The 15,015-nt window shown below is 43.9% G+C and overlaps 2 protein-coding genes across 3 annotated transcripts; both read left to right on the plus strand.

The window, feature by feature from the left end:
* Positions 1–2,486: 2,486 nt before the first annotated feature.
* LOC4336721 (dehydration-responsive element-binding protein 1E-like) lies at positions 2,487–4,187 on the plus strand. The gene has a single exon (NM_001419817.1). The coding sequence runs from the start codon at positions 3,135–3,137 to the stop codon at positions 3,792–3,794; it is 660 nt and encodes a 219-aa protein (NP_001406746.1). The 5' UTR covers positions 2,487–3,134; the 3' UTR covers positions 3,795–4,187.
* A 5,266-nt stretch (positions 4,188–9,453) lies between these two features.
* Positions 9,454–12,716, plus strand: LOC107276184 (uncharacterized). 2 transcript variants are annotated; one of them, XM_015778962.3, is made up of 3 exons: positions 9,454–10,161; positions 10,299–10,521; positions 11,561–12,716. In XM_015778962.3, exons 1-3 carry the CDS (start codon positions 9,697–9,699, stop codon positions 12,052–12,054), a joined length of 1,182 nt encoding a protein of 393 aa, XP_015634448.1. In that variant the 5' UTR covers positions 9,454–9,696; the 3' UTR covers positions 12,055–12,716. The 2 variants fall into 2 exon arrangements, with proteins under 2 accessions (XP_015634448.1, XP_015634449.1); XM_015778963.3 differs by having other exon boundaries at positions 10,305–10,521.
* The last annotated feature ends 2,299 nt before the right edge of the window (positions 12,717–15,015 follow it).

Raw genomic sequence — 15,015 nt, forward strand, 5'->3', positions numbered from 1 at the left:
GCTTTTGTTTTCTTTTTCTGGAGTGCATAGAGTAAAATCCCTTAGTTATTATTATTCTATCAGATCTCCACATATATTTATAGGACAAAGTTAGCTAGAGCCTCACACTTTATATGGTTATACATAACCCAACATCCAAATATCAATATGTTGATATAGCTCACTTGTTTTTTGTTGGATAATATTTTTCTCCCTCTTCGTTCAATGAGTTTTCCATTAAAAAATTGACCTTATATTTTTTTCTTTACAAACTTTTAAAAATACCTCTTAATATAATATACTCATGTGCATGAGATAACTTTTTTTTTTGGAGAAGGGCAGGAGGCAAGGGTCTAGGCCTAGCCGTGGGAGATGAGTCAGCGGCGAAACTAGATTCCGGCCTGGTAAGGCGGCCGCCCTAGCTCCACCAGTTTCATACCCATTGTTGATTAGTGAAAATATTTGTGAAATTAGTATTAGTGATGAACGAGAAATATCATTTGCCATGCAGATTCAATGGCGTTACTGGCTCCATTTATGAGTTGTTGGCAAGAAGATAAGGTTCAACACAGTTCGAAAATTCCCCATCTCTTATCTATCTAATTGCACAACAAAATAAATGACAATCATGTTGTTTTTAATAAGATAAATAGTCAAATATATATATAAAAAGGTAAAGGTGCCATATATTAAAAATCGGAGGGGATAACACATTCTCCAGATCCTACGTATTGATGCTTCCTCATACGAATAGAGTACTTAGGAACTTCTATGAACTGCAAAACGTAGAGGATATGAGTATAATTTTGTTGATCCTCAGACTACTATAGAATCATGGCTGTTCTTCTTCCTCCCCTTCCAATCCCTTAAGAAGTTTCCTTTTCATGTATAAAAAAAATGTTCCAACCAAAAAAGATTGTCCATGCAAAGTTTCCTTTTCATGTATAAAAAACCGGTAAAAAAATATGACCCATCAAGAAGAACATCCTGATGTAGCGTACTGACATGCATATAAGTGGTACTAAATGCTATAAGAGTACCAGTAACATTTGTTGTTATAGCTAAATGACAGCATTGAAGCAGCTGCAGAGTCAGGACACTGTTAGAAAGTGAGAGCTTGACATTTCTATGTCAATCATCTAGTACTGGAAACATTTCTATGTCAATCATCTACTAGAAGTTAGTAGAAGCTTAGAATTCTACAAAGGGCTTCTAGAATTTCAAGCACGGGTAGTTTTGACCTATAGGAGTGTAGTAGCCAAGTAGGAGTATTCTCTGTTTTTCAGCTGGTCAGCCTTCAGTTCTCGTGGAGAAAATCCTCTTGGACTTAAAAAGTCCAAATCGAAGATATGCCAGCAACAATGGTGGCAAACGCTGCGTTTTATACGGACGGGTCCCATCCATTGGCAGCGACGCAGCGCGCATGCGCGCAACCCATCCAGACCAGAATACCGCGAGCCCGTCCAGAATACGGCAAGAGCCCATCCAGAATACCGCGAGAAACCAGCTTGCGAGATGCGAAGTACTAACTGCCAAACCAACGGTCTATTCCCCTTAGCGGCAAAAAGGACTGGCTGCTAGATAATGCAGCCGTATCCCAGTCGGTATCCGTCGATTGGCAGGTGGCGCATCAGACCAGCTGACCAAGTCCACCATAGTAGGAGTACTAAAGTGGGGCCCGTTGTTATACGGCTCGAGCAACAAAGCGCATGACGCTCTTTGTACCCTCTCTGTATCAAGCGTCCTTGAAACAGTGGAGCGATGAAACATTGCATCAGAATTCGATTAGTGCATGCTGCTCTTTGTACCTTTTCTGTATCAAAGCGTCCTTTGAAACTGTGGAGTGATGAAACATGCATCAGAATTCTAACGATTAGTAGTACTAGTAGTATGCGCGTGCTAAACGTCACGGTGCATTTTTATTTGTCTTTAATAATTGTTAAAATTTCATATTAGCAAAAAAAATATTATTATATGATATGTGCATTTAAACTTTAATTCTACCGATTAGTAGTATATGCTAGTTCGCCAAACTGTGAGAGTTGTCTTTCTTTATGTGCAAGTCATTTACGCCTACATGGGGTTTCCTGTGTTGTATTAGGATGAACTTGTGCGTGAAAATAAACATAAGCTTACCACGTTCAGATGAGCATATGTGCATTGGGAATATATTCTATACACATAAGTTTCCCGTATATACCAGCTAGCAAATATCACAGAAAATTTTAGAAAAAATTAGAGACATATTTTTAATAGTATTACACATACGTGTGAAATCTTATCTTCAATATATTTTAGCTGTAATAAAAAAGACAATTTTTTGACAAATTTTTACCCTTAAAACTGTCTGATTTTTTTTACGGTTAAAATACAATAAATTTGAATACGAGACTTTTCATATATATGTAATACTATTACGAGTAAATGTCTAATTTTTATAGATTTTTTGTGACATTTACTAATTGGTGTGTACGGAGTGTGCACATGAAGCTCGTATGTATGTTTCCCTGTGCATTAAAGGGAACGATGGAAGGCATCAGCATCGTCATCAACCCCACAAGTGCAACCCCATCCATCCATAAACCACGGCTCCGACAACGAATCACGCGCTCTCCAACTCACACGCGTCCGCATCAACCGAGCAATGAATCACGATCCCTCTCGATCCGGCTTCTTTCAGCTTACGTCCCCGTCACCACAAAGCCCCAAACGGCCAAAACCAGAGTAACAACCCCCAGTAAACTCCGCATCAGAGAAGCACGAGCCCAAGCCCACCGTGCAGAGTCCGCTCCCCGCAGGAGAGGGAAAGAGCGCCCCATGCCTGCGCGTCGCGCGCGTCCCCATCGCGTCCGAGCAACCTCCAGCTGGTCCGACAGCCAACCGAACCCACTCACCCAACCAACCGCAGAGCGAGAGCCCAAACCCCCCCTCCCGCGCGCGGACCCGGCTCCCGCCCATCGCCCTTCAATCTGGCTGGCACCTACTGTGCCACCCCGCGTAGCAGCAGTGGACGCGCACGCTCTCGCGCTCGCAGCATCCCCCACCCGTCAAGTGCATAACTATATAAAGCCGCCGCCCCGGTCCGTTTTCCTTTCCTCCCAAATCAAGACCAAATCGGATAATTTCAAATCCTTGTCGAGTGAACTGATCCATCGATGGAGTGGGCGTACTACGGCAGTGGGTACTCCTCGTCGGGGACGCCGTCGCCGGTGGGCGGCGACGGGGACGAGGACTCGTACATGACGGTGTCGTCGGCGCCGCCCAAGCGGCGGGCGGGGAGGACCAAGTTCAAGGAGACGAGGCACCCGGTGTACAAGGGCGTGCGCAGCAGGAACCCCGGGAGGTGGGTCTGCGAGGTGCGCGAGCCGCACGGCAAGCAGAGGATCTGGCTCGGCACCTTCGAGACCGCCGAGATGGCGGCGCGCGCGCACGACGTCGCGGCGATGGCGCTGCGCGGCCGCGCCGCCTGCCTCAACTTCGCCGACTCGCCGCGCAGGCTCCGCGTGCCGCCGCTGGGGGCCGGGCACGAGGAGATACGCCGCGCCGCGGTCGAGGCCGCCGAGCTGTTCCGCCCGGCGCCCGGGCAGCACAATGCGGCTGCCGAGGCGGCGGCCGCTGTCGCTGCGCAGGCAACCGCGGCGAGCGCGGAGCTCTTTGCCGACTTCCCTTGCTACCCGATGGACGGACTGGAATTCGAAATGCAGGGGTACCTCGACATGGCACAGGGAATGCTCATCGAGCCGCCGCCATTGGCAGGGCAATCGACGTGGGCCGAGGAGGACTACGACTGCGAGGTCAATCTATGGAGCTACTGATGATCGCCCGTGCACCTGAACCGAACCAGCCCTGATGAGCAGGAGGACTCAATGTACAGCTTATTATGGTATATAATCAAGTACGAACCGTACTTATGGTGTGCCGTTTCCCTGCTATTCTGACGAAAATGGAATGCGATCAGAAGGAGCAGAGGAGTGTCCTTTAGGTTGGTAGGGGGGGCTCCATGCTCGTGCGACACTGGCAATGGGGGCCAAAAATTTTATTGGCGCCAGAAATAGCACTTGCTGCGGATGATCCCTTTAGTTTCTGTAGTAACAAGCCTCACCTCCCAGGCTTGTCTAATAAGCAGCTAAGTTTGCTGCATATTTGACCTTGTACGTGGTTATGACCCTCGAGGGAGCTAATGAAGTGGATATATGGTCGATCAGCTAATTCCATCTGGAATTGTCACGGTACAGGCTACAAATGGTCTCATTTCCAGATAAACGCGGAAGCAGGAAGGGGAGAGGAAAAGATCGCTATCCCAGCATTTGGTTGTGATGTCACTGCTCCAGAATCTTTACTAGTACGACTATGGACCTATGGTGGATTTTGTTGTTTGTCCGATGGTCCTGGAATTTGTTTTGAGCTAATTGTTGAATTTTAAAAAGCAAAGCTACCAGGTTGCATCTAATTATGATTTCGGGAGCACTAGGCATCGTCGTATTGTATCGACTTATCGTTATTGGACCCAGGACTGGTACCTTTTACTGGACAATTTCAGAATTCTACTAAGCGGCGGAGCTTCCGGTATGGTTAGATTTTGTCAGTGAGCATATGTACAATTAACGTCTAATCACTAATGAATATACTAATCACTGTGTTTTTACCGATGCACCTACTATTAAATAGTATCTTTTAGGACACCCACAATGGTTATCTATAGACTCTCTACAAGAGATCTATGTCAGTATATTTTTCTACTTCGAAGATATTAAATGAAGAGAGAGAGCAAAGCTATCTACTAACCTGGAGATAGTCTATAGAGAAAAACGAGGCAATGTATTAGAGAGCTATAGATACCCCTGTAGACATACTATTGAGGTGGTTTACTATTAATCTAGTCTATTGCTGAGTTGTATATGTTTTATAGAGAGCACCTTACTTTACTATTGCGGGTGCTCTTATTAGACATCCTGGCCCGTGTCTATTTATTGTCACGTAGATACTCTATATTTCAGCAACTAAATGATGGAATTACAATGTAGGAGTAGCATTCAACTAATGTGCACAATACCCTAGATCAGCGCATTGCAAATCTATACAGTTTTGATTAGTAGTATGACATTGTTTGTACTGTGTTGTTGCTGCCACACCTTATTTTTTTTCCATCCTCCGCCACTCTACGCTCGTACTACAATATACTCTTCCTGATTTGAATTTGATTGATCACAATCAAAATCAAGCTATCATAGTGACGAGCTCTTGAACTGTTGGGGAAGTTTCTGGACGGCATCCCAGTCCAAGGGCCTGTTTACTTTTATGCCAAAAAAAACCTTATCAAATTTTGGCATTACCAAAATTTTAGTATAGTTGCCAAAATTTTGGCAGCTTGCTAAAATTTTAGCAGGATTTCTTATATAGTTACCAAATTTTGACAGCAAACTAAATGTAGTCATTTTTTTTGGCAACTTTACCAAAATTTGGTAAGGTTGAAAATAATATCAAAGTGAACAGACCCCAAATCTCAGAGATCAGATGCAGAGCAACCACAGCAGAAAAGGACTTCAGCGTGTCGACTCTCCATGTCACTTTAAACTTGAGAAAATAATGATGGAGGGAAAATTGAAACCATGCCATTATAATTTTGCAAAATTTAAGATATGGCATCCTGACCCACATGTCATTGACTCATGTGGGTCCTACATGTCATTGAGATACCGATGGTATATCTTAAACTTTACAAAATTATAATGGCATGGTTTCAAATTACCCAAAAGTAAATGGCTACATGCATTTGCCCATGCGTGATCTGTCCATTCACCACCCGTTCTAGAGTATTTTTACTGTTGGATAGATGGATCTTAACCTATTTGAAGTTTAATTTTTTAAAATCATAAAATCTCTTAAGAGAGGGAGACCCCTATAAGAAATGATACTTTCTTAACCACTTGAGATATGTGTGGTGGAGAAAACAAGAGAAACACGCATGTGCTCGCTCGTTCCGCCAGGCCAAGCGACGCGTATGCGACATGCGCGTGAATATTCTGCCAAAATTGGTTCCCCACCCTTGCGCAGATGTGGCTTCTTTTTGCAGTTTTATTTTGTTGCAAAATTCGGCTTTGTTTTTGGAAACACACCGAATAATCTGTGCGTGGAGTCTGGATAAGTTCCGTGCGACTTATCTGGTTCGGTTACGCAGTGTGGAGATCGTGCGTGGAGCGGCGTGGAGTCCGGATAAGTTATGCATGACTTATCCGGTTCGGTTACGCGACATGAAGATCGTGCAGGCATCCTGATCACATGTACTAATATCTCTATATAAATCGAGCAGCCTCCTTCTCGCAATACACACGAAATCAATTTAGGGTTTGCCTCTTTCTATGTACTGCGTCGTCGCTAATAGTCTATTTCGTCCCGCTCGCCAGCGTGCATAAACGTGGCGGTGGCGCTAGGGTTCAGCCTGGTGACGAAAAAACAGGTGGATAAAAAAACTGAATTCTTACCGCGTGCGAAAAAACCGTGACGTAAAAAAAGTGGAATGGAAAAAAAATGAAAAACGGTGACAATAAAAAAAGACGGATAGACTAAAATAATACCGGAAGCCTTATTTTTAATTAGGTATAGATATGTGCAATGCTATGTTTTATTTAGACTAAATTAAATCAATATATGTTTATATATTCAACATTTACTTAACTGACTAGCACCACTGAATTGCTAATGAACGAATCCAACCATGTAGATTTGGCCAGTTGCTCCTCCTTTTCGATGAAAAAAATAGAATAATAACAGAACATGCCATTCTCAGCCCCTTGGATATTTTGCCAAAATTAGACCCCTGTCATTTTTTTTCTTGACTGAAAATAAGGACACGATCGATGTGGGCTAATATCAACATGGGAGGTCTGGGAGATATGAAAGGAGAGAAATTAACGTTCGAACACACATAACTTACGACTCTATCTCTTACGGTGAAAATAAAAGAAAATAAAAGAGGAGACCAAAACATAGGCACTGGCAAGAACGAAACATCTTGCATAGATCATACCTTAGTTTCCTTTTTCTTTTCCCCATAAATTGCTCTCATATAGTTTTTTTTTCTTATGCTCCATTCAATAAAATGGGCGCGCCTAAGTGCCGATATTCATTAAATATAAAGATAAAAGATTGGTGGGCTAATATTCATAAGTCGAAGAAAAAAATATCATTAATAGTATATAAGTTAATGCATGACTAGAATATAAATTACGATAAAAAAATCTCATAATTCAACTTAAAATTTAAGTTTAAATATTTGAACTTTAACTGTGGGTTGTAAGCCAACAAACAAACAATTGAAAACTAAGGCTACGCCGCCTGTATTCTGTTATCAACAAATACGTTCGAAAGGGCAACCAATCGATCGCAAATTCGCAAGATAATGTAACATGCTATTGTACACCACCTGCTACCAAATCTTTGCAACGGACCTTGTCGCCGTCCCGTATTCGGTACGTAGAATAATGATACAAGCTGTACAAAAGCCCAAGCACGCTAACCACAGCAAGCAACCCATACTAAACGCCTAAACCCTGATTGCCCCCGGGAATCCAATAAAGCACTACGGCCGCCTGCCCAATTATGTAATTCTCGCGATCCAGCAGCGCACCGAACCGAGCCAAAACGGCGCCTCGTCGCCGTGTGCGTGTGGCCAACACCCTACACCCCCACAGCGTGCGCGGTGATGCATCCGCACGCCCGCAAACCCCGGCCTGCAGGCTGGAGGACTCCGCGCACGCACGCACCACCGCTTCGTACGTTTCGCTTCGGTCCCCTCCTTGGCGAGATCGCGGATCTCCATGCCCGCGCGGCCGCGCGCGGCTTCACTCGCACGCGACGCGACGCGACCACCCCGCGCGCGGCGCGCCCAAGCGTGGCCGGCCACGGCGCAGGGCGAGTCCACCGGTTTTGAACAAGGCGGTGCCCCCCGATCGCCGCGACGCGCGCTAAAACTATTTGGCCGGCACATGAATCGGCTCTGCCCCCGGCATGCAGCTCCACTCGCGCGCACGGCGCCTTTGCGTCCGATAAGGAGATGGTTGAGCTTTGCCACCGCGAATTCAAATCCGGCTTCCAAGGGGATGATTACTCCGAGCAAACTGATGATTCGTTGTACGACATAAACTAACTATTGGATTTTTCGCGCAATTTTGCACAAAATTAGATTTAAGAATAATTGAATTTGACATACAGTTCTTAGCTCATGTGTTTCATAGATGTAATTGCATTTCATATAAAATAGATTCTAAAGTATAATTGAATTTGATATGTAAATACTATTTTATGTTCTTTACTTGCATTTTGTGTTTTGTCCCCAAATACACGACAGTGTACAATGGACTTCAAAAAGCATGATGGGAAAAACATATACAACTTTTTTACTTATGTTTTTTATACAGTTATATTTTTTAACTATCTATTTTTTTATCAACATGGTAATTTCTACTATTTGTTCTAAAATATAGCACTTTAACCATTTAATTTTGTCCTAAAATATATGGATATCCTCCCACTTTTCAATTAATGATAATAACAATAATTTAATTTCTCCACATGCTTTCTCATCTCAACGAATTACAATAATCTTCCATTTATTTTCTTATGTTTTTTTATAGTTATGCCATGTAAAACTTCTTATGTTTTCTTGGACATCTCATATTAGTATAGCAGGTCCTTTGTTTGCTACTCCCTCCCCTCCTCACTATCCAAATTAGTATTTAAAATTTGTCAAGAAAAATAACTTCTTTTCCTACTCATCATCCATTTAATTTCGTTACCTATTTTCTCGTCTCAGCCAATTACAATCATTTCTTGTTCAACCAACCTATCTTTTTAAGGGCTTACTCTTGTTATTTTCAACCCTTCTTAAATTTGATATCACCGACATTTGGCAACGTAACAAGCTAAACATACTATTACCAAAACAATCGTACCAAAATTTTGTGAGTAAAAATTTAGTGAAACTTTCCACTCACGAAATTTCTATTAATATTGGAAATATATTAAACCATATACCACCCAACTTTTACATTACCTCACTAAAATTTGGTATTACGGTAAGTTTTTTTAATGAACAAACCCTTAATCTCTCCATACAAAACTTCGAAAATTGCATTTGGGAAAAAAAGAAGTAGGCCTTGGCCAGTTGCCTTTTGTTCCCATCGTTTCACGCAAGCTATTACTACATGTTTTCTCTTGTTATGCATTTATATGCTCCAGTACTCAAATTTGGTTTCTAAAATTTGAGAATGTTCAAAACAAACTTAGACTACTACCGACAATAAGAAATGGCAGTATTATACCATGACCGACAGTCAGATGCATTCAGGTATACTAGCCTGCTTAATTTGGACGGTCATTGTCATCCATTGCATACGTGAGCTTTTAAACCCAGTCAAACACGACAAATTGAAATAGGACGTGAAAACGATTACTACAAAGCATCCGATGTGGGCGCTGTTTGATCTGCAAACCCTCCCAAATCCTCGCCCTTTCCCATGCTTAATTAACCGCGGCCTGCAATGTCCAGACATCCCTCTCACCCTCTGCGCCTCTGACTCGACTCAGAGTTGCAGCTTCCAGACTAAAAACGCACGTACCACCCCAAGCCAATCCCTTACACTAGCTGTGCACGCGCGGCTCGCGTCTCCTCCTCTGCTTCCCCGGCGCACAAGAGAGTGCAAGACCGCAGCTGCGTCCATGGAGCTGGAGGGGAGGGCAAGGCCGCTGCTGATGCTCAAGGAGTGGCTGGAGCTGGAGTCCAGCGCGGAGCTCTCCCGCGACGGCTTCGGGTGCTACCCGCGGCGGCAGCTCGCCGCGGAGCTCCGGGGAGGAGGAGGAGGGAGCGGCAGGCGGAGGAACGGCGCCGTGATCGAGAGGGTGTCGGCCGCGGTGAGGGCCGCTCTGTTGATCCGGCCGTCGTCGTCAGCGCGGGAGGGAGGAGAGGCCGCGCTGTCCAAGAGCTTCTCGAGGAGGCTGGGGCGCGGGTTCTGGAGGAAGCGGAGAGGGGAGGGGGATGAGGTGAACAGTAGGGTGGATAGCTGCTCTGCGGCTGCCGTTAGCGGAAGGGATGATGGCTCGTCGCCGGCAATGTCGCCTAGGAGGAGGAGCTGGGAGGGTCGCCACGCAGGTGGCGTCGCCGGCCGTCAGAGCCATGAAACTCAGGTGCGCTCTCTGCTCTCTTGGCAATCGATTGCTTCATAAAGGATTGCGCCTTTTCTTTTTGTGCTCTTGATCTTACTCGGTTTTAGGCTTTTAGCTACTTCTTGATTGATCGCAAACTCCATTTTTGTGATTGATAGAAACAGGTTGCGAGTAAAATGGATTGCGAGGCGACGTGCCACTTGGACGAAGAGCTCGAACAGGGGCAGCGGCGGAGCCCAGTTTCTGTCATGGACTTCCTCAGCCAGGATGAAGAAGACGACGACGGTGAGGTCGAAGACGGCAACGGCAACAGCGAGTACGACGACGTAGACGACTCGATCGCGTCGCCAACGTTCCAGCAAAGTCTATCCAACATTCGAAGTAAGCCTTTTTTACTGCGGCATTCCATTTGTCTTCAATCTGAAGTGATTTCCGTTGACCCATACACCATGCAATTTGCGAAGCAATCTCTACTTCTTTTTTTTAAAAAAAAAGAAAAAGAAAAATACGCATATACTTGCTTCACCCCGTACGAGTGTCTCTCTGTATTGTGCAATAGTAATACTACTGCTTTTGATCGAGCGATCTAAGCCATGCACCTTGTCAGGCGTCAGGCGCAAAGCTGCACACGATTCGTTGGCGTATTAGCCACAGGGTGATAAAATGTTGGTGACACATTGCTATCAAACTTCCTTATCTACGCATTGGGCCTTGCGCATGAGCTACTAACCTTTGGGGTGGTAGTGTATTAGTGGCCTACGAAATGAAGTAGGAAAACGCGACGTTGATAGCCGAACGGTGCGTATAATGCGCAGAGAAATACATGATTGCGTGAGAAAATTGTACAATTAGCGCATTAAATAAGTAATATCTTGGGCAAGTTGACTCTCAGAGGCTTCGGAGTACCAGTATATATACTGTAGTACCACCAGAAGCACAAAGTACAGAGCATGTCGTATTCTAGTGCAATTTGCAAAAGCGTAAACGGAAAAGGATAGGACCGAATAATGGCGTTAACAATTAAACAATAATCTGTGTGGTCAGTGGATGTGAGGTGTACCATCCATTCGGTGCTAAAATTTCTGCTTTAGCTTCGACGCAAAAGTATTAATTTTTAATTCAAAAGTTAGATTGAATTCATATTTAAAGAAGTAGAAGAATAATCTTGACCGTAATATTAAAAAGCTAAAATATTCATATAAAAAAATCTAAATTATAATCTTTCATGGTTACGTGCTTAGATAAGTATACTTTCGAAAATAAAAGCGAAAATATTTTTTTCCATGATAGAGTACTAGCTAGTTTATGTCACTAATGGGAAGATAAGCAAAAGCTTGGCCTGTTTAAGCATCTCATATATAATTGATTCACCATTTGCATCGACTGCCATTAGTTGACGGCTAAAAACTTTGCTGTACAGGAGTAGGTCAGCAGCTACTGCAGAAAATTCGACAATTCGAGCAGCTAGCTGAGCTTGACGCATCCGATGTGGATGACGCCACCTTGGCCAAGGAGGATGTTGTCTGCCACGTGGCGGATTCCGACTCCATGGAAGATGACACCGAAGAAGCGTTTGTGCAGGACCTGGTCGACCTTCTAGAAGCAAACTCTCCTGGGTCCACCCGCTGCTTCCAGAAGCTTCTAATAGATTTCTTCTACGACGGGTTGCCACCTTGGCAGGGAGAAAGATTGGACGGTCCAGATAGAGCGAAGTTGCTGCTGGAGATTGCCAAGGCATGGTTGGATGATCAGGATTTCTCGTCGAGGTTTGATGGAAAGGCGGAGGTGGAGGAGATTGAGCGGATCGGGCGGTGGAGATGCTTCAAGGAGGTCGGACAGGAGCTGCTGGCCGTTGATTTGGAGGGCGAAATCTTCTGGTCTTTGGTTGCTGAAATGGTTGGAGAGTTGGGTTGATTGCTCGTACTGCTGGCAATGAGAAAATACGTTAGAGGGAATTATCCATGTTGAGCAGGACTCGGATTCTATGATGCTAGTCCAAGCTCTAAGAGGATCCAACTAGACGCTTACGCCAATGGGAGGTCTCCTCAACGAAATCAAAATGTTCATCGATCTCCATTTTGCTTCTCTCGGTGTGTGTCACTCACTACCCACATGATCGTAACAAACTGGGCCATGAAATTGGTGTTTTGGGATGTAATAGTCCTCTTTCTAGTCTATCCTGGGATTGTCTACCTCCTAGTTCGGAGGACCTGGTTGCTAGCGATTTGGCCTCATCAGTCATCAGTAATATAATGGAATTTTTTCCTCTAAAAAAAAGAGAAAAATACTTCTTTGGACGAGGTTGAAAGCTGAAATATGCAAGCAGCACGAGATGGAAAGAAAATCTTTGACCTGCAACTCTGATCGATATATAGTATGGCTGATGACATCAAGGCAGAAGTTCATGGGTAATTAATCTTAGAATTGCTAGATGATCATAGATCAAGTTTGGCCGATAGGGCGATTCTGCAATATACAGTAGTACTAGCTTTTATAAGCTTATCCTTGGAAGTTGGAACTGTACATGTGTTACCTCATTGGACATTGGTCCATTGGAAAGCAAAGGCTTTGACACATCCTGTTTTTCTTTTTCTTTTTGAAACTCACATCCTGTTGTATGCCGCCAAAATTTACCTTACAAATTTGAAAAAAAAATAAATGATTTGATAATATAAATTTATGAAAATATGTGGTTCTTATTTTTTCCACTTTTATGACAGATATAATATCATTCACGACCAATACTTGCGGTCAATTTTTTTTCTACTTGCTTCGTCATAAAATATACTTCCTCCGTCTCAAAATATAAGCATTTTTAAGCTATGAATCATAGCTAAAAGTTGCTATATTTTAGGACGGATGTAATAACTATTATCTCACATGTTTGCTGTTTACTCTTCAATTTACTAGTTTTGGATCATGTGTAGGGATAAGCTGTTACAAGGCGGCCTGTGCAGTTCCTTTTCATGTACTAACTAACAAAAGGGGTGTAATTTCATTGTACAATTATTTTGCATGAGAATTAGCATTACTACCTATTACACCAGTAGAGTGTAGGTAGTAGAAAATTATTCCATATTCAACACATACCATAGTAAATCAACAGTATTAAAGCGTGCTAAAAATGCATGCCATCTTACCATCTCTGTGTACTTCATAGATTGTCCTAAATAATGGCACATGATCAATGGTATTCAAGAGCTGCTTAAAAACTCTGCATATTTATCGTAAAAAAAAAGGAACTTGCATGTTGAACTTATATAACAACATTGACACTACATGAAAGCAGAAATACCACGGCTCTTGGAGAAAACGTGGAAGTCCTAACCACCATTGCCGCTACATCTAAAACTCACTTGCTCCGAAGAGCATGTACAATAGCAGGCTATAAGCCAACTATAACTACATATCAAGAAGAAAAGAAAAGAGAGAGAAGAAAACGTGGTATAGATTTGTAACCAGACACTATGTATATATGAGAGGTGGGACCATATATTAATGGTGTAAGTATATTTTTATAGGTAACTATTGTATAAATGTGCTATTAGATGAGCTATAGATGATTTGGAGCTAACATTTAGCTATACTATTAAACTTGCTCAAAGTGGAGCTAACATGTTGATCTGTTCTCCTCTCCCCCTAGAAGGTCTTGTTTTTATACCTATAGATATTCCCTTGTTCAAATAGTACTAGAGAGACCAATATGGATACAATTCGAATAGTACTTATAGTTTCATATATAACTCTATTCGTTCTTCCTTATCCGGAACTCTTTCTATATACGAGGTATGATTCCGTATAAAGCATGGTATGTGGTGGGTCCTGCCAAGCTTGGTCAACTACTATTAGGTATGTGGTATCCATAACCATGACGGATGTGTTGTGTTCCATTAAAAATTTTTTGTGTTTTTTTAGTATCACTGTTTTGATTCTCTAACCAACAGACAGTGAAATATATTGTGTTGTTTTACACGTGAAAAACATAAACCAGCCTGTTGATGAAATGAGTCTAGCTGTGTGATATTTTCTACCGTATATGTACATATACTTACTTCTAAAATGCTATATGGCTGTCATGTGTTGTTACCTACTCCCAATTAATTTTACGGGAATATTAGGGGACGAGATACCGTCCCTCAACGGGATAGCTCCTTCTCCACAACGTGATTCTTATCCATACACGCACCAGGTCTGCTCACTCGCCGCCGTCGCCGTCCCCCGCCGCTGCCGCGACCGTCCCCCGCCACTGCCGTGCCCGTCCCCCGTCGCCTCCGCCGCCGCCGCTACTGCCGCCGCCACGCCCATCCCCTACCGCCGCCATCGTTGTCCCCCCCCTGCCGCTGCGCCCGTCCCCCGTCGATGCCGCCGCTGACGCCGCGCCCATCCCCCACCGCCACCGTCGCTGTCCCCCGCCGTCGCCGCGCCCGTTCCCCACCACTGCCGCCGTGCTTGTCCCCTGCCGCCGCCGTCACCGTCCTTGTCTACAAGGGACGGCTGCAGTGGGCCGACTGTGCGTGTCGGGGTGCTCCTCCCCAACGGGATGCCCAGCTATATCTAGTAGGAATCACCTGATACCTGGTAGGTATCATCCGATACCTCGCAAGTATCACGCGATACGTGGTAGAAATCGTCTGATACCTGACAGGTATCACATGATACCTCGCAAGTATCACGTGATACGTGGTAGAAATCGTCTGATACATGGCAGGTATCGCCTGATACCTCATGAGTATCACGCGATACGTGGTTGAAATCGTCTGATACCTGACAGGTTTCACATGATACCTCACGAGTATCACACGATACGTGGTAGAAATCGCATGATACCTGATAAGTATCACATGATACTTGCAAGTATCACCTGAAACGTGTGTA

The sequence above is a fragment of the Oryza sativa genome, chromosome 4 (genome assembly GCF_034140825.1).
Source record: "Oryza sativa Japonica Group chromosome 4, ASM3414082v1".
NCBI classification, from domain to species: Eukaryota; Viridiplantae; Streptophyta; class Magnoliopsida; order Poales; family Poaceae; genus Oryza; species Oryza sativa.